The sequence below is a fragment of the Chlorocebus sabaeus genome, chromosome 22 (assembly GCF_047675955.1).
Source record: "Chlorocebus sabaeus isolate Y175 chromosome 22, mChlSab1.0.hap1, whole genome shotgun sequence".
In the NCBI taxonomy this organism is placed as follows: Eukaryota; Metazoa; Chordata; class Mammalia; order Primates; family Cercopithecidae; genus Chlorocebus; species Chlorocebus sabaeus.
Window position 1 is genome coordinate 90,507,727 of NC_132925.1, and position 25,304 is coordinate 90,533,030.

Below are 25,304 nucleotides of genomic sequence, written 5' to 3' on the forward strand. Positions count from 1 at the left end.
TACTAAAAAATACAAAAAACTAGCCGGGCGAGGTGGCGGGCGCCTGTAGTCCCAGCTACACAGGAGGCTGAGGCAGGAGAATGGCGTAAACCCAGGAGGCGGAGCTTGCAGTGAGCTGAGATCCGGCCACTGCACTCCAGCCCGGGCGACAGAGCGAGACTTTGTCTCAAAAAAAAAAAAAAAAAAAAAAAATAGCTCTCCCGCCCCATGCTCCTTACTAGAGAAACTCCAAAATCCCCTATTTGAAACTTGTTTATTGGCCAGGCACAGTGGCTCACACCTGTAATCACAACCGTTTGGGAGGCTGAGGGGGTAGTATTGCTTGAGGCCAGGAGTTTGAGGCCAGCCTGAGCATCATGGCGAGACCCTGTCTCAGAATGGAAAAGAAAATAAACCTTGTTTATTAATTCATCAAATATTTATTGGGCATATATTACATGACAGCACTGTAATAGTCATGGGCTGCAAGGAGTTAAAGTCCAGCTTCAAAGTTAGGAGGGCACAGTCCCCAAGACTGCCCTCATTTCCAAAACCACCTGCAAGTTTGCAGGTTTCCAAGACCAGCCTTAGTTTTGATAATTTGTTTAGAAGGAGTCACGGAATTTACTTAGTTATTATACTCATGATAATGGTTTATTGTAGTGAGAGGATGTAGACTAAAATCAGCCAAGGGAAGAGGCATATAGGGCAGAGGTCAGGAGGGTCAAAATGTAGAGCTTCTGTTGTTTTCTACCTATGGAGTCAGTACATGGTACTTTCCTTTTTTTTTTTTTTTTTTTTTTTTTGTGACAGCATCTCTCTCCTCTCTCTGTTGCCCAGGCTGGAGTGCAGTGGCGCAATCTTGACTCACTGCAACCTCCGCCTCTCGGGTATAAGCAATTCTCATGCCTCAGCCTCCCAAGTAGCTGGGATTACAGGCACACGCCACCATGCCTGGCTAATTTTTGTATTTTTAGTAGAGACAGGGTTTCACCATGTTGGCTAACCAGGCTGGTCTCAAATTCCCAACCTCAGGTGATCCACCCACCTCAGCCTCCCAAAGTGCTGGGATTACAGGCGTGAGCCACAGTGCCTGGCCAGAACATGGTACTTTCCTGGCATTGATGTGTAATGATGCGTATGGAGTGCTGCAAACTATGGAAGCTCACCTGAGCTTCAGTGTCCAGAATTTTTATTGGGGCTTCATTTTATAAGTATGATTGACTGGCAGGACGTGGTGGCTCATGCCTGTAATCCCAGCACTTTGGAAGACCGAGGTGGGCAGATCATGAGGTCAAGAGTTTGAGAACAGCTTGGCCAACATAGTGAAACCCTGTCTCTACTAAAAATACAAAAAATTAGCTGGGCATGGTGGCGGGCAATTGTAATCCCAGCTACTTGGGAGGCTGAGGCTGGAGAATCGCTTGAACTCGGGAGGCGGAGGTTGCAGTGAGCCGAGATCGTGCCACTACACTCCAGCCTGGGTGACAGTGAGAGACTGTGTCTCAAAAAAAATAAAATAATAAAGTATAAATATGATTGACTAATTACCTAGGTGAACTGGTACCGTATGACCCAAAGCTCCCACCCTAAGTCACATTGTTGGTTTTTCTGGAGTGGCTAGCCCTTCTCACCCTAAGACTAGACTGTGCCCTTCTGGTCAGCCTCCTCTCCACCTCCAAAATGGTATTATTAGATTATCCAGTATGACCCAAGGCCCACCAGGCAGACAGACAGTTCTATCAAGCATAACATTCCAGGGGCAAATAGATTACCTCCCAGAAGCCAGGGGCAAAGCTAGACCTTCTGTTTGAGCAAAGCAAAATTCTTTTTTTTTTTTTTCTTAGAGGCAGGATCTCTCTGTTGCCAGGCTAGAGTGCAGTGGCATGATCATAACTCACTGTAACCTTGAACTCCTGGGCTCAAGTGATCCTCCTACCTCAGCCTCCCAGATAGCTGAGACTACAAGTGTGTACCACCAGGCCTTGCTAATTGTTTTTTCGTTTTGTTTTGTATGTGTGTGTTTTTTTTTTTTTTGGTGGAAATGGGGTCTCACTTATGATGCCCAGGCTGGTCTCAAACTCCTGGCCTTAAGCGGTCTTCCTACCTTGACCTCCCAAAGTGCTGGGATTACAGGTCTGAGCCACTGCACTTGGCCTGATATTCTTTACATAGGGACTCAGTGGTAAGCAACCCAGCAATGGTTTTTGTCCCCATAAAATTGATAATCTGGCTGGGTACAGTGGCTCACACCTGTAATCCCGGTGATTTGGGAGGTCCAAATGGGAGGATCACTTGAGCCCAGGAGTTTAAGACCAAGCCTAGCTAACATGAGCAAGATCCTATCTCTAAAAATTAAAAAAAATAATAAAAAAAATTAAAGACTTACATTCTCACTTTTTTTTTTTTTTTTGAGACATAGTCTTGCTCTCTTGCCCGGGCTGGAGTGCAGTGATGCAGTCTTGGCTTGTAGCAACCTCCGCCTCCTGGGTAGCTGGGATTACAGGCATGTGCCACTATGCCCAGCTAATTTTTTATATTTTCAGTAGAATGGGGTTTCACCATGTTGACCAGGAAGGTCTGGAACTCCTGGCCTCAAGTGATCCACCCTCCTTAGCCTCCCAGAGTGCTGGGATTACAGGCATGAACTACCACACCTGACTTACAGTCTAACTTTGAAGTTTTTTGTAGTGTAAGTGAAAACATAAAACATTTGTTAAAAGATTAGATAACCCTTGGGTTTTGAAATTATTTTCTGGCTGGGCACGGTCGCTCCCAGCACTTTGGGAGGCCGAGGCAGGCAGATCACCTGAGGTCGGGAGTTCCAGACCAACCTGACCAACATGGATAAACCCCATCTTTACTAAAAATACAAAATTAGCTGGGCATGGTGACTCATGCCTGTAATCCCAGCTACTCAGGAAGCTGAGGCAGGAAAATCGATTGAACCCGGGACGTGGAGGTTGCGGTGAGCCGAGATCGTGCCACTGCACTCTGGCCTGGGCAACAAGATCAAAACTCTGTCTCAAACAAACAAAAAAAAAGTTATTTTCCTCTTGTGGTGACGTGGAAATAGCCTAGTACTAAAGAAGAGGTGTGATTTGGCTTTTCATGGACAAGTTTTTCCAAGTCTTTGTACCCTCAGTTTTCCTTAGCTATTGAGTGAGGATAATGATGAGGAGTTTTAAAATTCTAAATGTAAATATTAGGGCAAAAAGGGTTAAAATTTCACGATTTTTTTTTTTTTTTTTTTTTTGAGACGGAGTCTCGCACTGTCGCCCAGGCTGGAGTGCAGTGGCGCAATCTCAGCTCACTGCAAGCTCCGCCTCCCGGGTTCACGCCATTCTCCTGCCTCAGCCTCCCGAGTAGCTGGGACTACAGGCGCCCGCCACTGCGCCCGGCTAATTTTTTTTGTATTTTTAGTAGAGACGGGGTTTCACCATGGTCTCGATCTCCTGACCTTGTGATCCGCCCGCCTCGGCCTCCCAAAGTGCTGGGATTACAGGCGTGAGCCACCGCGCCCGGCCAAAATTTCACGATTTAAGCTTCCATCTCATGATGCTAGGGGAAAGAACCCAAAGGAAGTAGAAGGAGAGAAATAATAGCAGTAAGAACAGAAACTAATGAAAAAGGCTGGGCGCAGTGGCTCACGTCTGTAACCCCAGCACTTTGGGAGGCTGAGGCGAGCGGATCACCTGAGGTCAGGAGTTTGAGACCAGTCTGGCCAACATGGTGAAACCCCATCTCTACTGAAAATACAAAAATTAGCTGGGTGTGGTGGCCAGCGCCTGTGATACCAGCTACTCAGGAGGCTGAGGCAGGAGAATCACTTGAACTCAGGAGGTGGAGGATGCAGTAAGCCAAGATCACGCCATTGCACTCCAGCCTGGACGACAAGAGTGAAACTCTGTCTCAAAAAAAAAAGCCAAAAAAAAAAAAACTTTCTCATTAAACAAGAATTATTTGTTTATTCAGCTTTTTTCCTAAGGTGTTTTTTTCAGAGACAAAATCTTAGCCAATGCATCTGCAATCCTCTAAGACCATGTCCCTCAGAGATTAGCTGCGAGGGGTCCACCAGCTTGACCTCCTTGAGGCTGTGCTTTACCGTCCGTCATGAGCCTTCAGAGAATCTCCTGAGTGCCTCATTTTGTTGGAGTTGCCCGTCAGTGACCCTTTAGAACTTGATTTATCTTGTATCTCTGGTACTATCTAGAAGGTATGTAAAGCCCTCATCATTTTCTATTTCAGTGCTTGAGCAACACTGCACCACTGACTGACTACTTTCTCAAAGATGAGTATGAAGCCGAAATCAACAGAGACAACCCTCTGGGGATGAAAGGGGAAATTGCAGAGGCCTATGCAGAGCTCATTAAGCAGATGTGGTCTGGAAGGGACGCCCATGTGGCACCTCGCATGTTCAAAGTAGGTAGACATATATATACAGGTTGAGTATCTCTGTATATAGATGCTTGGGACCAGAAATGTTTTGGGACTTCAGGTTTTTTAGGGTTTTTTTTTTTTTTTTACAGTAGTTACATTACGCTTACTAGTTCAGCATCCCCATTCCAAAATCTAAAATGTTTCAGTGAGCATTTCCTTTGAATATCGTGTCAGTGTTAGAAAGGTTATGGATCTTTGAGCATTTGGATTTCAGATTTTCGGGTAAAGGATACGCTCCTGTACTTCCTTTTTCCCACTTTGGGGAGAGTGGTTTAGTGTTGTTATGAGGCATTCCTTTTGTTGCATTTTGGGATTAAGATGGGATCTGGGCCAGGCGCTGTGGCTCACGCCTATAATCCCAGCACTTTGGGAGGCCGAGGCAGGTGGATCACTAGGTCAAGAGATTGAGACCATCCTGGCCAACATGGTGAAGCCCCGTCTCTATTAAAAATACAAAAAGTAGCTGGGCGTGGTGGTGCGTGCCTGTAGTCCCAGCTACTTGGGAGACTGAGGCAGGAGAATCACTTGAACCTGGGAGGTGGAGGTTGCAGTGAACTGAGATTGCGCTACTGCACTCCAACCTGGTGGCAGAGTAAGACTCCGTCTCCAAAAAAAAAAAAAAAAAGATGGGATCTGATGACCAGTCACGATGGCTCACGCCTGTAATCTCAGCACTTTGGGGAGCCAAGGTGGGTAGATCACCTGAGGTCAGGAGTTCAAGACCAGCCTGGCTAACATGGTGAAACCCCTTCTCTACTAAAAATACAAAAATTAGCTGGGCATGGTGGTGCACACCTGTAATCCCAGCTACGTGGGAGGCTGAGGCAGGAGAATTGCTTGAACCTGGGAGATGGAGATTGCAATGAGCCAAGATCACGCCACTTCACTCCAGCCTAGGCAACAGAGCAAGACTCCATCTCAAAAAAAAAAAAAAAAAAAAAAAAGATGGAATCTGAGACTAAAAGCACCACATTGTGAAACCCTTTTTTTTCTGTCATTCAGTAATTTAGCACACCCCAAGTGTCTTCACTGCCCACCTCTGGGTTGGGGATGTCTCAGAAGTTATTTGTAAGCTCATTCCTCAGAATGCTGTATTCTGTGATGGCAGTATTTAAATGGTCAGTTTCCTAAGCCAGACTATAAAAATTCAGTTTCTTGGAAGGCTGAGGTGGGAGGATCCCTGAAGCCCAGGAGTTTGAGACCCGCCTGGGCAACATAGTGAGACTCCGTTTTTGTTTTGTTTTGTTTGAGACAGAGTCTGACTCTCTTCTTGCCCAGGTTGGAGTGCAGTGGCACGATCTTGGCTCACTGCAGCCTACACCTCCCAGGTTCAAGCGATTCTCATGCCTCAGCCTCCTGAGTAGCTGAGACTACAGGTGTGCACCACCATGCCTGGCTAATTTTAGTATTTTTAGTAGAGATGGGGTTTTGCCATGTTGATCAGGCTGGTCTCAAACTCCTGATCTCAGGTGATCTGCCTGCCTCAACCTCTCAAAGTGGTGGGATTATAGGCATGAGCCACTGCGCCTGATCAAGTCTCTGTTTCTTTAAAAACAACAAAAAAGTTGGCCAGGCGCAGTGGCTCACGCCTGTAATCCCAGCACTTTGGGAGGCCGAGGCGGGCAGATCACGAGGTCAGGAGATCGAGACCATCCTGGCTAATATGGTGGAACCCCGTCTCTGCTAAAAATACAAAAAAAAAAAAAAAAAAAAAAAATTAGCCAGGTGTGATGACAGGCGCCTGTAGTCCCAGCTACTCGGGAGGCTGGGGCAGGAGAATAGCATGAACCCGGGAGGCAGAGCTTGCAGTGAGCCGAGATCGCGCCTTTGCACTCCAGCCTGGGTGACAGAACGAGACTCCGTCTCAAAGAAAAAACAACAACAACAAAAAAAGTCCGGGCGTGGTGGCTCATTCCTGTAATCCAGCACTTTGGGAGGCTGAGGCGGGCAGATCACGAGGTCAGGAGTTTGAGATCAGCCTGACCAACATAATGAAACCCCGTCTCTACTGAAAATACAAAAATTAGCCAGGTGTGATGGTGCCCACCTGTAATTCCAGCTACTCAGGAGGCTGAGGCAGGAGAATTGCTTGAACCTCGGAGGCGGAGGTTGCAGTGAGCTGAGATCGCACCACTGCACTCCAGCCTGAGCAACAGAGCGAGACTCTTTCTAAAACAACAACAAAATTAGCTGGACATGGTGATGTACCTATAGTCCCAGCTACCAGGGAGGCTGAGGTGGGAGGAATTACTTAAGCCTGACAGGTCAAGGATGCAGTGAGCTGTGATTGTGCCACTGTACTCCAGCCTTGGTGACACAGACCCTGTCCCAGAATAAAAAAATAAAAAAGAATTGGGTGGTAACACTGTGCTGAAGCTAATGTAAATAAACAACTGGAAGGTAGTGTTTAGGGATATTAGGGAAGTGTGGAGCTTCCTCAGTGATGGATGTGTTATATATTTGTACTGTGTTATGGCAGCCACCAACTCAAGCACCTCTGAGCACTTGAGATGTGGTTCATTTGGCCAAGGAACTGAATTTTTAATGGTTTTTAATTGTAATTAATGTAAATTTAGGTTGCCATATGTGGCTAGTGGCTATGGTATTAGAGAACAGGTGTAGAACAGTGGTGCTCCATTTTTTTTTTTTTTTTTTTGAGACAGAGTCTTGCTCTGTCGCACAGGCTGGAGTGCACTGGCACGATTTTGGCTCACTGCAGCCTCCGCCTCCTGGGTTCAAGCAATTCTCCTGCCTCAGCCTCCCGCGTAGCTGGGATTACAGGTGTGTACTACCATGCCCAGCTAATTTTTGTATTTTTAGTAGAGATCAGGTTTCACCATGTTGGCCAGGCTGGTCTTGAACTCCCAACCTCAGGTGATCTGCCTGCCTCAGCCTCCCAAAATTCTGGGATTACAGGCGTGAGCCACTGTGCCTGGCTGGTTCTCCATAGGATACATCACAGTCTCTGGGAGTGCTTAATACAACACAGACTGCTAGACCCATCCGCAGAGTTTCTGATTGAATAGGTTTGCTGTGGGGGCCTGAGAATGTGCATTTCTACTAAGCTCCCAGGTGATACTAATGCTGCTGGCTAGGGACCATACTCTCAGAATAACTGGTGGAGAATAATACTGGACAAACAGTATTTAGGGACCTGAGGGCTGTTATGTACAGGAGGATTCCTCCAGCTGATGAAAGTATCATTTGTAATGTCCTTATGGAGTTTAAGACTCTGAACCAAAGAAGGACATGTTGGAGAGGGATTCATGTCAGTACTTGGGTGTGTTTACTCAGGATACCCCACCCTTCCTCCCTAGGACTTAAGGTAGTGGCCCAGGTTCCAGATTCATCCTCCTGGCTCTCTGATCTAGGCCTTCTCTCTGGTGGGAACCACTGGCCTCCTGTAGGCTCTTCAGGAGTTAATTGGACTACTCAACCAAGTGTTCTCTCTCACTACCCAGCTAACTCCTCAAAGCTATTTTTGATGACAGTTCTCATTTGATTTAACTAGTTCTTTACATATTATGCCTTCTGATGCAGTTGCTTTTGTTGTAGACTCAAGTAGGACGTTTTGCACCTCAATTTTCTGGCTACCAGCAACAAGATTCTCAGGAGCTGTTAGCCTTTCTTCTAGATGGATTGCATGAAGATCTGAACCGAGTAAAGAAGAAGCCCTACTTGGAGCTGAAGGATGCCAATGGGCGGCCAGATGCGGTATGCCGTTAATGATGTCTGAACGAAGAAGCTGCCTCATACTGAGAGTGCAGGGATATTCTTCTGGTCTTTTGAGTGTTGCTGCCAGGGCCCTGGTTGCTTCTCACTGTAGCTAGTTATAGGTATATGGTCTCTGGTCAGAAAAGGGCTAACTGTAGTTACTGCTATTTTTTTTTTTTTGGTAATAGAGACAAAATCTTGCTATGTTGTCTAGGCTGGTCTCCAGCTCCTGAGCTTAAGCAGTCCTCTTACCTTAGCCTCCCAAAGTGCTGGGATTACAACAGGCATGAGCCACTGTCCCCTAGTTACTCCTAATGCTTCCTCTTGGGCTTTTTCAAATTCGAGTGAGCTTGTTTGATATTTCACTGGTGAACTAGGGACTAAGAACACTCTGTAAAGTGCCTGTAATGAGGACCCCTGAGATTGTTATCGCTCACAATAAAAGCTATCCATGATTACTTAATTTGTTATTAATATCATTAGGACATTTATACTTTTTACCTTGATTTTCTGATCAGTGCAAGAGGATTTTAGTGTTTCAGCTGCCCTATCACATTGGGATAATCAGTATGAATGCTTTAAAGTAAAATTTAGATCTTCTTAGAAAAACTATGAGTTAGCTGAACTGTAGTATAGATAAAATTATTAAAATTTATTTATTTTTTTGAGATGGAGTCTCACTCTGTCACCCAGGCTGGAGTGCAATGATGTGATCTCGCTCACTGCAACCTCCACCTCCCGGGTTCAAGCGATTCTCCTGTCTCAGCCTCTTGAGTAGCTGGGACTACAGCCATGTACCACCACGCCCGGCAAATTTTTGTATTTTTAGTAGAGACGGGGTTTCACCATGTTGGCCAGGCTAATCTTGAACTCCTGACCTAAGGTGATCCATCTGCCTCGGCCTCCCAAAGTGCTGGGATTTCAGGCATGAGCCACTGTGCCCGGCCAAAAACTACTTTAGATCACTGGAAACATATAGGGGGACTTTCCTTGTCCTGGCCATGTATCTGTACCCATAGTGTCCTCCGGGCTTCTATTTCCTATCAGGACACACAAACCCCTAGTTTCCAATAGGTCCTATGGTGCCAACCTTATTAAGTGTGGGGATTACAACGAGGCATAGTGGCTTACCCCTGCGGTTCCAGCACTTTGGAGGCTGAGGTGGGAGCATCACTTGAGGCCAGGAGCTCTAGAACCATCTGGTCAACATAGTAAAACCCCCATCCCTACCAAAACTAAAAAAACATTAGCCAGGCATGGTGGGTCGTGCCTATAGTCCCAGCTACTTGGGAGTCTGAGGCAGGAAGATCGCTTTGAGTCCAGGAGTTCAAGGCTGTAGTGAACCATGATCGTGCCAGCCTGAGCGACAGAGCAAGACCATGTCTCAATCAATCAATATAATATATATTTGAAATATATATGTAAACATATATATGAAATATATATATGTGTATTGGGGTGGGGATTGGGTGTAGAGCTGGCATGTGGTATGAGTATGATACACTAAGAGTAGTCCTGGCCTTGCTTGTCCTGGATCAAGCTCTTGGCTGTACAGATTGGCGCCTGATTCATCTCCAGGTTTGCTGTGAGTCATTCTGGATGCAGGGGCAAGGGACTGAGTGGTGTTGAGAATGTCCTATTTATCCCTTCATGCAGGTGGTGGCAAAGGAAGCCTGGGAGAATCACAGGTTGAGGAATGATTCTGTGATTGTGGATACTTTCCATGGCCTCTTCAAATCTACTTTGGTTTGTCCAGAATGTGCTAAGGTTTCGGTGACCTTTGACCCATTTTGCTATCTAACGCTCCCACTGCCCTTGAAGAAAGATCGAGTTATGGAGGTTTTCCTGGTTCCTGCTGACCCTCACTGCAGACCTACCCAGGTAACAGAATCCACACCCTCATGCCACCCCTCACTGCAAGTGGTCTCCAGATCCCAGTGGGACTGCTCCTATCTGCTGCATTGGATGCCTCTGAGTCCCCTTGGTACTTGCCTGGGTATGGGCCCTTGGCCTCCATTAGACCTTCATGTAATCCCATATCGTTTAAGGCCTATTGTGAAGGTCTTTGGGGCTTCTTTGCTTCTCTGTCACTTTTTTTTTTTTGAGACAGAGTTGCTCTGTCACCCATTGTAGAGTGCAGTGGCACGATTTCAGCTCACTGTACCCTCTTCCTCCCAGGTTCAAGCGATTCTCCTACCTCAGCCACTCAGTAGCCGGGATTACAGGCGTGTACCTGTATGCTCAGCTAATTTTTGTATTTTTAGTAGAGATATAGTAGAGACAGGATGTTACCATGTTGGCCAGAACTCCTGACCTCAAGTAATCCGCCCATCTTGGCCTCCCAAAGTGTTGGGATAATAGGTGTGAGCCATCGCACCTGGCCTCTGTCACTTTTTTGGCCACACTTCGTTCACGCGACTAAAGTAACCTGATCTACTAAGTGGTTCTTGAATCTGAATGTTGGAGAACCAGAAGCAGGGTACTTTTTGTACTCAGATATACCCTCAAATCATCTAGGACAGCCTGTACAGAAGATTAGACCAGATGAGAGGTGTGAGCAGCAGGTCTTAGTGTCTAACCCTGCTGATGGCTCACTGAGTAATTGTATTGCTTAGTAGCTTCTGTCTTTGGTTTCTTTATCTCTAAAGAAAGTTGAGGACCAGGCACGGTGGCTCACGCCTGTAATCCCAGCACTTTGGGAGGCCAAGGCAGGCGGATCACAAGGTCAGGAGATGGAGACCATCCTGGCTAACATGGTGTGACATGGTGAGGCAGGAAAATGGTGTGAACTGGGAGGCGGAGCTTGCAGTCAGCCGAGATTGCGACACTGCACTCCAGCCTGGGCGACAGAGCTAGACTCTGTCTCAAAAAGAAGAAAAAAAAAAGAAAGTTGAGGCAGGCTGGGCGTGGTGGCTCACGCCTGTAATTCCAACACTTCAGGAGGCCAGGGTGGGCGGATCACGAGGTCAGGAGTTCGAGACCACTCTGACCAATGTGGTGAAACCCTGTCTCTACTAAAAATACAAAAATTAGCCAAGTGTGGTGGTGCACACCTGTAATCCCAGCTACTCAGGAGGCTGAGGCAGGAGAATCACTTGAACCTGGGAGGTGGAGGTTGCAGTGAGCCAAGATCACACCACGGCGCTCCAGCCTGGGTGACAGAGTGAGGCTGTCTCGAAAAAAAAAAAAAAGAAAGTTAAGGCCGGGCTTGGTGGCCAACACTTATAATCCCAACACTTTGGGATGCTGAGGTGGGAGGATTGCTTGAGGCCAGGAGTTTGAGACCCTGTCTCTATAAAAAATAAAAATAAAATTAAAAAAAAAAGGTAGGACCAGATGGCCATTTGAATTTGTATAATTTTAGCAGTTCTTTAGAAAGTACTCTAAATAATTAAGAATAAAATGAAACAATGTTTGGAAGAGAAAGAGATGGCCCAGCCCCCATGCTATGTATTGAGGAGGATGCTGACATAGAGGTCTTGCTTGTTTGCTCTACTGCTGACTCATCTATACCCTGACTTCACCCTACACTGTTTCTGGAAGGGCTCCTCTGCTCCTGGTAATGCCTGCTTCTCCTAATTCATTTCCCACCTTTTGTGGGGCACCCTTGTGACCTTGACCATTTCTCTCTTGCAGTACCGTGTGACTGTGCCGCTGATGGGGGCTGTGTCCGACCTGTGCGAGGCTCTCTCCAGGCTGTGTGGCATTGCTGCAGAAAATGTAAGGCGGGGTGGTCAGTGGCACTCGGTCTATTTGGGATACTTCATAGAATTTGGAGTTTACTTTCATCCTTGAAGCCACTTTTTCGGGGTTGCTGTTATTGCCAGCACAAATGTGATTATTTGTGTATGTCTGGATGCCTCACTCACTATGCACACTGTGGCTGAGACTGTGCCTTCCAGCTCCAGGAAACACCGTCTTTCCTTCATTGGGTTCACACTAGCTATGGTCAAAGGACCAGAAGTAGGACTCTGCTGTCAGTTCTGTGCACTGAGAGTGGCATAGAGACTGCACATTACGGAATACTCCAGAGACTCTGGACAACTGCTGGTTTCTAGTTAGCACCACACTCCTCACCCTTCCTGCCACTCGAGGGCAGATGCTACCAGCATGTTCAATTCTGATGGCAGCCATGCTGCTCCTCCTCAAGCGTTGGGCCTGAGCTCTCTGGGGCTGTTTGTGTAGTGGTTTCTCTAGAGACAACACTTGAGTATGGGTATTTTTTTTTTTCATTTGTTTCTGGGTTTTAAGCAGTTAGTAGGGGCACTCTTAGCCATTCTGTGGTCTTTCTATTACTGTTCATTCTTAGATGGTGGTCGCAGATGTATATAATCACCGATTCCACAAAATTTTCCAAATGGATGAAGGTTTAAACCACATCATGCCTCGAGATGACATTTTCGTGTGAGTACTCAGCAGTTTCTGTTGCAGGTCAGATCAGAGGACCGGTTCTGGAGACTTTGCTGCATTCATATCTCCAGAACAAAAATGTGGGCAGTCATTGCTCATGTGGATTGGCCCTGACCCCTAGGTGCAAGAGATGGGTGTTGAGGGCATCGTGGGTAGCCCTCAGTGCTCAACCCCTCATGCTCTGCAGAGCTAGACATTCTGATAACTCTCCTCAGCATAGCCACAGCCTTTTTTCAACAGTTTTGCCTGTGAAGAAGACCAAATCACCGCTCCTACAGATGGTCCTACCATCAGAGATTCCTTTCTTTAAGAGGAATCACAGCTGTGTGATGGGAAGATGGTAGTAGGGGTGTGGTACGGAAGGATCTTGTCCTTTCTCTGCCACAGGCTGTGGCTTCTCAGCGAGTACCATGATACTACCATCCCCAATGCAGAAATGACAGAGAGGGTTGATTTAAACAGCTGTTTTTGGCCGGGCGCTGGGCTCACGCCTGTAATCCCAACACTTTGGGAGGCCATGGCAGGCAGATCATGAGGTCGGGAGATTGAGACCATCCTGGCTAACACGGTGAAACCCCATCTCTACTAAAAATACAAAAATTAGCCGGGCGTGGTGGCGGGTGCCTGTAGTCCCAGCTATTCGGGAGGCTGAGGCAGGAGAATGACATGAAACCAGGAGGTAGAACTTGCAGTGAGCGGAGATCATGCCACTGCACTCCAGCCTGGGCAACAGAGCGAGACTCTGTCTCAGAAAAAAAAACAACAAAAAACGCTGTTTTCAGCTCATTCTGTAAGCTCTGAGACTGAGTGTTTTCATCTCTGTGAGGACAATACAGAGGTCTCCTCGGCCTTCCTACGTGCTGCTTCATGGCTGCTCTGTGTAATTGTGTGTGTGTCCCTCTTCCAGGCACAGTGGGGTAATAACTTGCCTGCTGCTCCCATACATGAACTTGCCTGATGCTCCCAGGCAGCCACTTGCCCAGGAAGTATGGAGCACAGCCATACTGTCCCTCCCGCTTTACCTCTCACTCAGGAACTTGCCTCTGCTGAGAAAGGGTTTTAGGATTTTGTTTTGGTTTTTGTTTTTGGCTGAAGAATTCAGTATGCAAAGGAGATAGTTCCTTCTCTTTACATTTTTGGGCCTATGACTTCTAGATCACTCTAAAAGGAATAATTCCTAGCCGCACCAAAGATCTATTTCTGTTCTCACTTGCACAGACACAGCCAAGAGCTCACACTGTGCCAAGGGAAAGTCTGCTTTCACAGACATTTATAACCCCAAGCCCTTAACATGGTCTCCGTAAATTCCAGAAACTAGTGTTTTCACACACCTGAGCTGAAAGGAACTGGAGGATTACCCTGTGGGGAGCTTAGCAGACCACCAACAAAGGAATTTTCAGAGGGCCTAAGGGCCAACCATTGGAAAAACAAATTCTTTTGTATCTTTTATAGATGAATTGACAATTGTTTTATGAAAGCAATAGTAGCATCTGGGTTTTTTTTGTTTTGTTTTTTTAATAGATGGAGTCTCGCTCTGTCGCCTAGGCAGGAGGAGGGCAGTGGTGCGATCTCGGCTCACTGCAAGTCCGCCTCCCGGGTTCACACCATTCTCCTGCCTCAGCCTCCTGAGTAGCTGGGACTACAGGCGCCCACCACCGCACCTGGCTAATTTTTGGTATTTTTAGTAGAGCCAGGGTTTCACTGTGTTAGCCAGGATGGTCTCAATCTCCTGACCTCGTGATCCTCCCGCCTCGGTCTCCCAAAGTGCTGGGATTACAGGCATGAGCCACCACGCCTGGCCAGCATTTGGTATTTTTTATTATTTATTTATTTATTTTTTTGAGACAGAGTCTCGCTCTGTCGCCCAGGCTGGAGTGCAATGGCGTGATTGTGGCTCACTGCAAGCTCCGTCTCCTGGGTTCATGCCGTTCTCCTCCCTCAGCCTCCTGAGTAACTGGAACTACAGGCACGTGCCACCACGCCTGGCCAATTTTTTGTATTTTTAGTATTTCACTGTGTTAGTTAGTATGGTCTTGATCTCCTGACCTCGTAATCCGCCCGCCTCGGCCTCCCAAAGTGCTGGGATTACAGGCGTGTGCCACCGCACCCAGCCTGCATCCGCTATTTTTTAATGTTTTGTACACTGTGCTACTAAATTATTTAATTCTTACCACACCCTTTAAAGTGGGTAATCCCATTGTCCACCGAATAAATAGACTAAGAAGTTAGATGCTTATTACTGGGTCATAGCAGGCAGAAAATGGCAATGTGGACCTGGAACCTGGGGTGGCTGCACTCCAAGGCTTAGTTCTTTACCACTATGCTGGACCACAATATTTACTCGAGAGCACACCTTGGACATTTTTGTGTATTCTTAGAAATTCCTCCTGCATAAACTTCATTCAGGACTGTTTGCTAGGCATTAGGCATTTGGCATTTGGGGAGGGGTGTGTGTCTGTGTGTGTGTGTGCGCGCGCACATACATGCATGTTTAGTTTCAAAATTTGAATCAGTAAGTTTGTGTCTCCCCCTATAGGAAGAGGGAAAGACTACAGTCAGTTGCCAGCAATTTTGGTAACATCTGTTCCAGGATAAAACATCTTAAATCTCCTCAATTTCATGTATTCATGAAGTAAGACACATTTTTCAAAATCATTGATTTGTATCTAGCAGTTTATTTGATTATCTCTGATGTTTTTCAGAATTAGATATGATTCTTTTACTTCAGTGTTTTTGAACAAAGATGACAATTAGTTTTATAAATTTGCTTGCTCATTTGGAAAAAAAGAGCTTTTGGCTAATATCCTAGACTAATATAACATCTTTGTACAATATTTGTCTTATTAAAGGGCAGGGCACTCAATGCATTTTTTTTTTTTTTTTTTGAGATGGAGTCTCACTCTGGTGCCCAGTCTGGAGTGCAGTGAAGAGATCTCGACTCACTGCAAGCTCCACCTCCCGGGTTCATGCCATTCTCCTGCCTCAGCCTCCCGAGTACCTGGGACTACAGGTGCCCGCCACCATGCCTGGCTAATTTTTTGTATTTTTAGTACAGACGGGATTTCACCGTGTTGGCCAGGATGGTCTGAATCTCCTGACCTCATGATCCGCCCGCCTCAGCCTCCCAGAGTGCTGGGATTACAGGCATGAGCCACCATGCCCGGCCAACTCAATGCATTTTTTAAAGTTGAGCTCTTTGATCACAAAAGATGAACTTGGTGGCTGGACCCAGCTGTGTGCCTTTGTGTTCAGAGTGATGATCTGAATGATGGCTGTTATCTGTGTTGGGTCCCAGTTGAAGGACCATAGAGTTTGAGGCTGTGGTTGGAAGAAGGAGTATCACGGTTAGCCCTCAGCCCCAGGTTGTATAGGTTCACATTGTGCTGACAATGGTCCTTCTTTGGATTCCTGACTCAACCTCTAGAAACATCTTGGCAATAGTTATAGCCACCTTTTCTACTCAAATATTCTCTGTCCCAGTAATGGTAGCCCTGGCCACCACATAGCTTCAGCTGAGATCTCTGTTGTTCACAAGGACCTACTGCTAAAGGTGCCCTCTTGTGTGATTAACGCAGGTACCAGGTCTGCAGCACTTCCGTGGACGGCTCAGAATGTGTCACGCTTCCAGTCTACTTCAGGGAGAGGAAGTCCAGGCCATCAAGTACTTCCTCTGGGTCAGCGCTATATGGGCAGCCACTGCTGCTTTCTGTCCCCAAGCACAAGTTAACCCTTGAGTCTTTGTACCAGGCTGTTTGTGATCGTATCAGGTTGGTGGCGGGAATGTGATTTGGTTGTTATCTGAGATCAAGATATACCCAGTAATAGTAGAGTGGCAACTGCTACCAAGTGGCTGTGTTGATCCTACATGCTCACCTCTGTAAGAAATGCATTTGTAGGCCAGGCGTGGTGGCTTATGCCTGTACTCCCAGCACTTCGGGAGGCCAAGGCGGGCAGATCACCTGAGGTCAGGAGTTCGAGACCAGCCTGGCCAAGATGGTGAAATCCCGTCTCTACTAAAAATACAAAATTAGCCAGGCATGCTGGTGGGTGCTTGTAATCCCAGCTGCTTGAGATGCTGAGGCAGGAGAATCGCTTAATCCTTGATTCTCCTGGGAGCTGGAGGCTGCAGTGACCCGAGATCGCGCCACTGCACTCCAGCCTGGGTGACAGAGCGAGATTCAATTTCCAAAAAAAAAAAATGCACTTGTGCCAGCCCTTGGATGGGCCAGGGCAGGTGCTATTGGGATGAGCCACCTGGCACATCTTAGACACCATGATCCTAGGAGTCCAGTCCTCTTAGAATCATGTTAGGGAGGGTAGTGCTTTGATGGCATTTGTATTTTATTTCTGAAGTGTTCCACTATCATTCTGAAGCCAGAAATTAGGATTATTGGGAAATACCTTAAAAAATGATGGTGCCACATGACTTTCACATCAGACTCGAGACAAACTTTCTGAGAGTCTTCATTGGCTTAATTAAACACCTAATTTCTTGTGGGTTTTTTTTTTTTTTTTTTCCCTTCTGAGATGGAATCTTGCTCTGTTGCCCAGGTTGGAGTGCAGTGGCGCGAAATCGGCTCACTGCAACCTCTACCTCCCGGGTTAAAGTGATTCTGCTGCCTCAGCCTCCCAAGTAGCTGGGATTACAGGCATGCGCCACCAAGCCTGGCTAATTTTGTGTGTGTGTGTGTTTTTTTTTTTTTTTTTTTTTTTTGAGATGGAGTTTTGCTCTGTTGCCCAGGCTGGAGTGCAGTGGCACAATCTCGGCTCACTGCAACCCCTGCCTCCCAGGTTCAAGTGATTTCTGGCTAATTTTTGTATTTTTAGTAGAGAGGGGGTTTCATTGTGTTGGCCAGGCTGGTCTCAAACTCCTGACCTCAAGTGATCCTCCCGCCTCAGCCTCCCAGAGTGCTAGGATTACAGGCATGAGCCACCATGCCTGGCCTAATTTTTGTATTTTTAGTAGAGATGGGGTTTCACCACGTTGGCCAGGCTGGTCTGGAAATCCTGACGTCAGGTGATTGCCCACCTTTACCTCCCAAAGTGCCGGGATTACAGGTGTGAGCCACCATGCCTGGCCATTTGTGTTTTTAATTTCTTAAAATACTGAGCCACCACGTTATTTTATTTTATTTTATTTCATTTTATTTTATTTTATTTTATTATTTTATTATTTTATTTATTTTTTGAGACCGAGTTGCTCTGTGCCCAGGCTGGAGTGCAGTGGCACAATCTCAGCTCACTCTGCCTCCTACGTTCAAGTAATTCTTCTGCCTCAGCCTCCCGAGTAGCTGGGATTACAGGCATGTGCCACCATGCCCAGCTAATTTTTGTATTACTAGAGATGGGGTTTCACCGTGATGGCCAGGCTGGTCTCGAACTCCTGACCTCAGGTGATCCACCTGCCTCGGCCTCCCAAAGTGCTGGGATTAGCCACCACACTCGGCCCAGTGGATAATTCTAAAGCACTTTTATTTACATAAATTGCTTTGTGAGTAGCTGTCATCCATATAAATTATAAACTACTTCTTAGCCACATGGTGGAAAAAATAGATAAATGTTACAACTAACAATATTTTTTTCTTCCTTCTCTTTTTCTCTTTTTGAAGCCGCTATGTGAAACAGCCTTTACCTGATGATTTTGGCAGCTCACCCTTGGAGCCAGGCACCTGCAATGGCTCCAGGAACAGCTGTGAAGGTAAGCATGCACCATGTTGTGTGGCTGTGACTGACCAAATACCCCCTGATTTCCCTCTTCTTCTAAAGGTGTTATACACATGGGAGAAGGGGGTTGGGACTGGGCTGGGTCTCTGCCTACAGCAGCAGACTTAGGAGCTAGGTCTACAACATTCCACTCTGCCAGTCCCTGTTGTCCAACTTGCTACTTTGTGGAATCTTCCTTTTTTTTTTTCCCCCAGATAGGGGTCTCACTCCTGTCACCCAGGCTGGAATGTAGTGGTGCAATCATGGCTCGCTGTTACTTCAGACTCTTGGGCTTAAGTGATTGTCCCACCTCAGCCTCCAGAGTAGCTGGAACTACAGGTGCATGCCACGATGCCCAGCTAATTTTTACATTTTTTTGTAAAGACCAGGGGTCTTGCCATATTGCTCAGACTGGTCTTGAACCTGGCCTGAAGCTATACTCCTGCCTTAGCCTCCCAAAGGGCTAGGATTACAAGCGTGAGCCACCGCGCCTGACATGTCACTTTTCTTTTTGGGACTTAGGTGACTCAGTGGCTTTATTTCTGTAAAACCATATATGTCTTTCAAGTTAGTGCTGTAAATTTTTTCTTTTTCTTTTTTTTTTTTTTTTTTTGAGATGGAGTCTCACTCTGTCGCCCAGGCTGGAGTGCAGCGGCCGGATCTCGGCTCACTGCAAGTTCTGCCTCCCAGGTGTACGCCATTCTCCTGCCTCAGCCTCTCGAGTAGCTGGGACTACAGGCACCCACCACCTTGCCCGGCTAGTTTTTTTGTATTTTTTTAGTAGAGACAGGGTTTCACCGTGTTGACCAGGATGGTCTCGATCTCCTGACCTCGTGATCCGCCCATCTTGGCCTCCCAAAGTGCTGGAATTACAGGCTTGAGCCACCGTGCCTGGCCTTTTTTTTTTTTTTTTTGAGACAGAATCTTGCTCTGTTGCCCACTCAGGAGTGCAGTGGCGCGATCTCGGCTCACTGCAACCTCTGCCTCCCAGGTTCAAGCAATGCTGTGTACCTCAGCCTCCCGAGTAACTGGGATTACAGGCACATGCCACCATGCCTGGCTGAGTTTTATATTTTTAGTAGAGATGGGTTTCACCATCTTGGCCAGGCTGGTCTTGAACTCCTGACCTCATGATCCGCCCGCCTCAGCCTCCCAAAGTGCTGGGATTACAGGCATGAGCCACCGCGCCTGGCTTTTTTTCTTTTCTTTTCTTTTTGAGAGTAAGGTCTTAAGGCCGGGCGCGGTGGCTCACGCCTGTAATCCCAGCACTTTGGGAGGCTGAGGCAGGTGGATCACGAGGTCATGAGATCGAGACCATCCTGGCTAACATGGTGAAACCCTGCCTCTGCTAAAAATACAAAACATTAGCTGGGCATGGTGGCAGGCGCCTGTAGTCCCAGCTACTCGGGAGGCTAAGGCAGGAGAATGGCGTGAACCCCGGGAGGCGGAGCTTGCAGTGAGCCGAGATCGTGCCACTGTACTCCTGCCTGGGCAACAGAGTGACAGTCTGTCTCAAAAAAAAAAAAAAAAGAGGAGTAGGGGCTTGATTATCACCCAGTCTGGAGTGCAGTGGTGCAATCATGGTTTACTGCAGCCTCAACCTGCCAGGCTCAGACTATCCTTCCACCTTGCCCTCCTGAAATGCTAGGATTACAGGTGTGAGCCACTGCGCCCAGCACATAAATTCTCAGTTGCAGATGGGCGCGATGGCTCATGCTTGTAATCCCAGCACTTTGGGAGGCCAAGGCATGGAAATCATCTGAGATCAGGAGTTCGAGACCAGCCTGGCCAACATGGTGAAACCCTGTCTCTACTAAAAAATACAAAATTAGCCAGGCATGGCAGCGTGTGCCTGTAATCCCAGCTACTTGGGAGGCTGAAGCACAAGAATTGCTTGAACCCAGGAGACGGAGGTTGCAGTGAGCTGAGACCGCATCACTGCACTCCAGCCTGGATGACACGGCAAGATTCCTCAAACAAAAACAAAAACAAAACAACAACAACAAAAAATTATCAGTTGCAAAACCAAATGTCCAGATTCCTCCAAGACATGCTGTCCTAGAAAGTGAGAATTAACTTTAATTAATTAATTAATTAGTAAATTTTTTTTTTTTTTTTTTTTTTTTGAGATGGAGTCTCGCTCTGTCGCCCAGGCTGGAGTGCAGTGGCCGGATCTCAGCTCACAGCAAGCTCCGCCTCCTGGGTTCACACCATTCTCCCGCCTCAGCCTCCCGAGTAACTGGGACTACAGGCGCCCGCCACCTCGCCTGGCTAGTTTTTTGTATTTTTTAGTAGAGACGGGGTTTCACCATGTTAGCCAGGATGGTCTCGATCTCCTGACCTTGTGATCCACCCGTCTCAGCCTCCCGAAGTGCTGGGATTACAGGCTTGAGCCACCGCGCCCGGCCTAATTAATTAATTTCTATATGGAGTTTCACACTGTTGGCGAGGCTGGAGTGCAGTGGCGCAATCTTGGCTTACTGCAACTTTAATCTCTTGGGTTTAAGGGATTCTCCCACCTCAGCCTCCCAAGTAGTTGATACTATAGGTGTGCACCACCCACACTTGGCTAGTTTTGTATTTTTAGTAGAGACAGGGTGTCTCCATCATGGCCAGTCTGGTCTCAAACTCCTGGCCTCAAGTGATCTGCTCACCTCCGCCTTCCAAAGTGCTGGGCTTACAGGCCTGAGGCATTGTGCCCAGCTGAGAATTTACTTTAAAAATAATGACCACAAGGCTCTGTCTTCAAGAGATACTCCAAATTATTTTTGGCATTTTAGGGTTGAATAAGTTTTATTATTATTATTATTATTTTTTTTTTTTTTTTGAGACAGGTTCTCACTCAGGTGATCCACATACTCCTTTAGGTCCCCTGCTGATTCTCTGAGTGATCTTGGGTAGCTGCTTTCAGTGGATCCTGCTTTTTCTTTTTCTTTTTCTTTTTTTTCTTTCTTTTTTTTTGAGACAGAGTTTTGCTCTTGTTGCCCAGGCTGGAATACAGTGGCGCAGTCATGGCTCACTGCAGCCTTGACTTCCTGGGCTCAAGTGATCCTCCCACCTCATCCTTCTGAGTAGCCAGGACTGCAGGAATGTGTCTCACCATATCCAACTAATTTCTTTTTCTTTTATTATTATTATTATTTTTTGTAGAGACAAGGTCTTCCCGTGTTCCCCAGGCTGGTCTTGAACTCTTGAGTTCAAGCAATCCACCCACCTTGACCTCTTAGAGTGCTGGGATGATAGGCGTGAGCCACCACATACGGCCAATATTTGGATTCTTTTTTTTTTTTGAGATTGAGTCTCGCTCTGTCACCCAGGCTGGAGTGCAATGGTGGGATTATAGGTGCCCACCACCATGCCCAGCTAATTTTTGTGTTTTTAGTAGAGATGGGGTTTCACCATATTGGCCAGACTGGTCTCGAATTCCTGACCTCAGGTGATCCACACACCTTGGCCTCCCATAGTGCTGGGATTACAGGCGTGAGCCACTGCACCCAGCCCCAATATTTGGCTTCTTGTTCTTGCCTGAAATGTTATGTTCATTTTCCACTAGGGATAAAACAGGAATATATTTTGTGTATAGGTCCACCAGCAGGTGTTGGAATGGTAATGGTAGTCTCTGAACAGACCCTGGGTGATCTGTGGCACTCTGGGAGCTAAGGCACTCTGATCCCCAGCTCAAGGTGTGGGGTGGACTTGAACAAGTCACTTCATCCCTCTGAACCTTGGTTTACCTATCTGCAAAAAGATATCTGCTTCACAGATCTGTGATTACAATTTGAGGTCATATGCTTAAAGGACAGGGCACATGAAAGGCACTCAATCAGTAACAACGTCTTGTGAGTGTGTTTGCTATTTTTATTGCTAACCCTGCTTCTTAGGCATGTCTGGGACAGTGTCACCTTTTGAATCCTACAGGTGAATCTTGGTGTGTAGACTTCAGACCTTGTTTAAGCACAAAGGTTTTTTTTTTGTTTTTTGTTTTCTTTTGAGGTAGGCTCTTGCTCTGTCGCCCAGGCTGGAGTGCAGTGGCGCGCTCTTGGCTCACTGCAAGCTCCACCTCCTGGGTTCACACCATTCTCCCGCCTCAGCCTCCCGAGTAGCTGGGACTATAGGCGCACACTGCCACGCCCAGCTAATTTTTTGTATTTTTAGTAGAGATGGGGTTTCACCATTCACAGGATGGTCTCGATCTCCTGACCTCATGATCTACCCACCTCGGCCTCCCAAAGTGCTGGGATTACAGGCATGAGCCACCGTGCCTGGCCAATTTTTGTATTTTTAGGTAGAGATGGATTTTCACCATGTTGCTCAGGCTGGTCTTAAACTCCTGACCTCAGGTGATCCACCTGCCTCAGCCTCCCAAGGTGCTGGGATCATAGGCTGCTTTTTTTCTCATCCTGTGAAATACAGTCCATGGCATTTAATTCTGACTGCATTGGCCCAAGGCTCGTGGCATTGTCCAGGTAACTGGCAGCTGGTGGCATGAGCCAGGACAGAGTTCTTATGAGTATGAGGGCACTGCATTTCCTGAGTGGGACTGAGGCAGTTTTGGGTTCTGCCCTTCTCCGACAGGCATCAGGCAGGACAGGTTTTTCCTTGCCAGTGTAGGAGGGGGACAGGCTTATTGTGTGTAAAGGGACAGTGTCATGTCTCAGGAGTTAAGCAAGTTTGGAAAGGAACCTCCATGAGAGCCAGGGGTTGTGGGCTTTTAAATAGCACATTCTCCTTTTCTCAGAATTTCCATTTTTACTGATCAAGTATGTAGACTCTTTGTTTTAAATCTGCTCTTCTCTGTTACCTTTACACCACCTTTTGGAGTGGTCCCCATCTTTGCTATAGTTACTTATTTGATACTTTAACTTTCCCCTTAGACTGTGTGCTCCCCTTATGGAGTCCTGGGACCTAGCATGGTAAACCTGCACCTAAGAGACCTTTAGTAAATACTAGTTAAAGGAAAATTCAGGATAGGTTTTTTTCTGGAGGAACTGAATACTTAATATTTGTGTTTATTATAATATTTGAAAATAGCTGGGCATGGTGGCTGACGCCTGTAATCCCATCATTTTGGGAGACTGAGAGGGCAGATCACTTTAGGGCTGGAGTTGGAGACCTGCTTGGCCAACATGGAAAAACCCTGTCTCTACTAAAAAATACAAAAATTAGCTGAGCGTGGTGGTGCATGCCTGTAATCGCAGCTACTCAGGAGGCTGAGGCAGCAGAATTGCTTGAACCTGGGAGGCGGAGGTGGCAGTGAGCCAAGATTGCACCACTGTACTCTAGCCTGGGCAACAGAGTGAGACTCTGCTTCAAAAAAAAAAAAAGACAATTGACCTTTAAGTTGTGTTTCTCGGCCAGGTGCGGTGGCTCATGCCTGTAATCCCAGCACTTTGGGAGGCTGAGGCGGGCGGATCACGAGGTCAGGAGATAGAGACCATCCTGGTGAACATGGTGAACCCTTGTCTCTATTAAAAATAGAAAAAGGTAGCCGGATGTGGTAGCACGCACATGTAGTCCCAGCTACCGGGGAGGCTGAGGCAGGAGAATCGTTTGAACCCGGGAGGCAGAGGTTGCAGTGAGCTGAGATCACACCATTGCGTTCTAGCCTGGACGAGAGTGAGACTCCATCTCAAAAAATAAATAAATAGGGCCAGGCGCGGTGGCTCACGTCTGTAATCCCAGCACTTTGGGAGGCCAAGGCCGGTGGATCATCTGAGGTCAGTAGTTCAAGACCAGCCTGACCAACATGGTGCAACCCCGTCTCTCCTAAAAAATATATAAAAATGAGCTGGGCATGGGCACATGCCTGTAATCCCAGCTGCTCAGGAGGCTGAGGTAGGAGAATCGCTTGAACCCGGGAGGTGAAGGTTGCAGCGAGCCGAGATCGTGCCATTATACTGTAGCCTGGGTGACAGAGTGAGACTCCATCTCAGATAGATAGATAGATAGGTAGGCAGGCAGGCAGGCAGGCAGGCAGGCAGGCAGGCAGGCAGGCAGACAGGCAGGCAGGCAGACAGACAGATAGATAGATAGAATGGCTAGAGTGAGACTGTCTCGGATGGGTGGGTGGGTGGATGGATGGGTGGGTGGGTGGATGGGTGGATGGGTGGGTGGGTGGATGGGTGGGTGGGTGGGTGGGTGGATGGATGGGTGGGTGGGTGGATGGATGGATGGATGAAAGATAGTGTTTCTCACCAAGCTGTCTTCTTGAGTGTTGAATATGTGTTTCATTTACGCCCTTTTCTTTCTGTGGGCCTAATGATGAAGTTGCAAGAGTGAGAGACCATGTGCTGTGATGGCCACTAGACAGGATAGCAGGGCTGCTGAATCTCATTGTGCCTGCAGGTGGCTCATTTAAGCTCTCTGAGCCTGTACTTCCTCATCGTGGAATAGCAGTGCCCAGTCTGCCTGTCTTGCAAGGGTGTGGTGAGGGTCACATGTGAATTCAAGTTAAATGCAAAGGAATAGATTTAATTTCATATACACAGAACAAAATCTGGAAGGAAACACCATAGTTATGTATTAAATAAAATTTTTAACATTGAAATGGTGGGAAATTATATACATATTGTTTTCCATTTATGTGCCAGGAGAAGATGAGGAAGAAATGGAGCATCAGGAAGAAGGCAAAGAGCAGCTTTCAGAAACAGAAGGCAGTGGGGAAGATGAGCTGGGAAATGACCCCACTAAGACCACGCAAAAGAAGATCAAAGGCCAGCCCTGCCCAAAAAGGCTTTTTACCTTCAGTCTTGTGAACTCCTATGGAACAGCTGACATAAATTCACTTGCAACTGATGGAAAACTACTTAAACTCAACTGTAAGCACTTTTTCTGACCTTTCAAGCTGGGCTTTAGGGACTTAGGATCTGTTTGAAAATCCTTGCAGTCGATACTTACCGCATTGGGCTTTCACAGTCTCTGTGCCTCCAGGAGCAGACACTCGTATGATCCTTGGCTTGAAGCCCCCTAAGGACTGTTTCAAAGGTCTCCCTACCTTTCAGGCTTTTCTCCTCGGTCCTCGATGACCTCGGAGGAAAGTAGGTCTCTCTCCACTCCCT

The 25,304-nt window shown here is 47.0% G+C and overlaps 1 protein-coding gene across 8 annotated transcripts in view; it reads left to right on the forward strand.

Moving 5' to 3' along the window:
• Positions 1–25,304, forward strand: part of USP4 (ubiquitin specific peptidase 4) — a 66,768-nt gene that overhangs the window by 32,717 nt on the left and 8,747 nt on the right. For all 8 annotated transcript variants that reach the window (XM_073010187.1, XM_073010183.1, XM_073010184.1 and 5 more), the window contains 8 exons: positions 4,228–4,401; positions 7,975–8,133; positions 9,790–10,014; positions 11,770–11,853; positions 12,443–12,537; positions 16,119–16,310; positions 18,153–18,241; positions 24,837–25,064. In XM_073010187.1, coding sequence (XP_072866288.1) covers positions 4,228–4,401; positions 7,975–8,133; positions 9,790–10,014; positions 11,770–11,853; positions 12,443–12,537; positions 16,119–16,310; positions 18,153–18,241; positions 24,837–25,064 — 1,246 coding nt within the window. The remainder of the gene's footprint in view (positions 1–4,227; positions 4,402–7,974; positions 8,134–9,789; positions 10,015–11,769; positions 11,854–12,442; positions 12,538–16,118; positions 16,311–18,152; positions 18,242–24,836; positions 25,065–25,304) is intronic.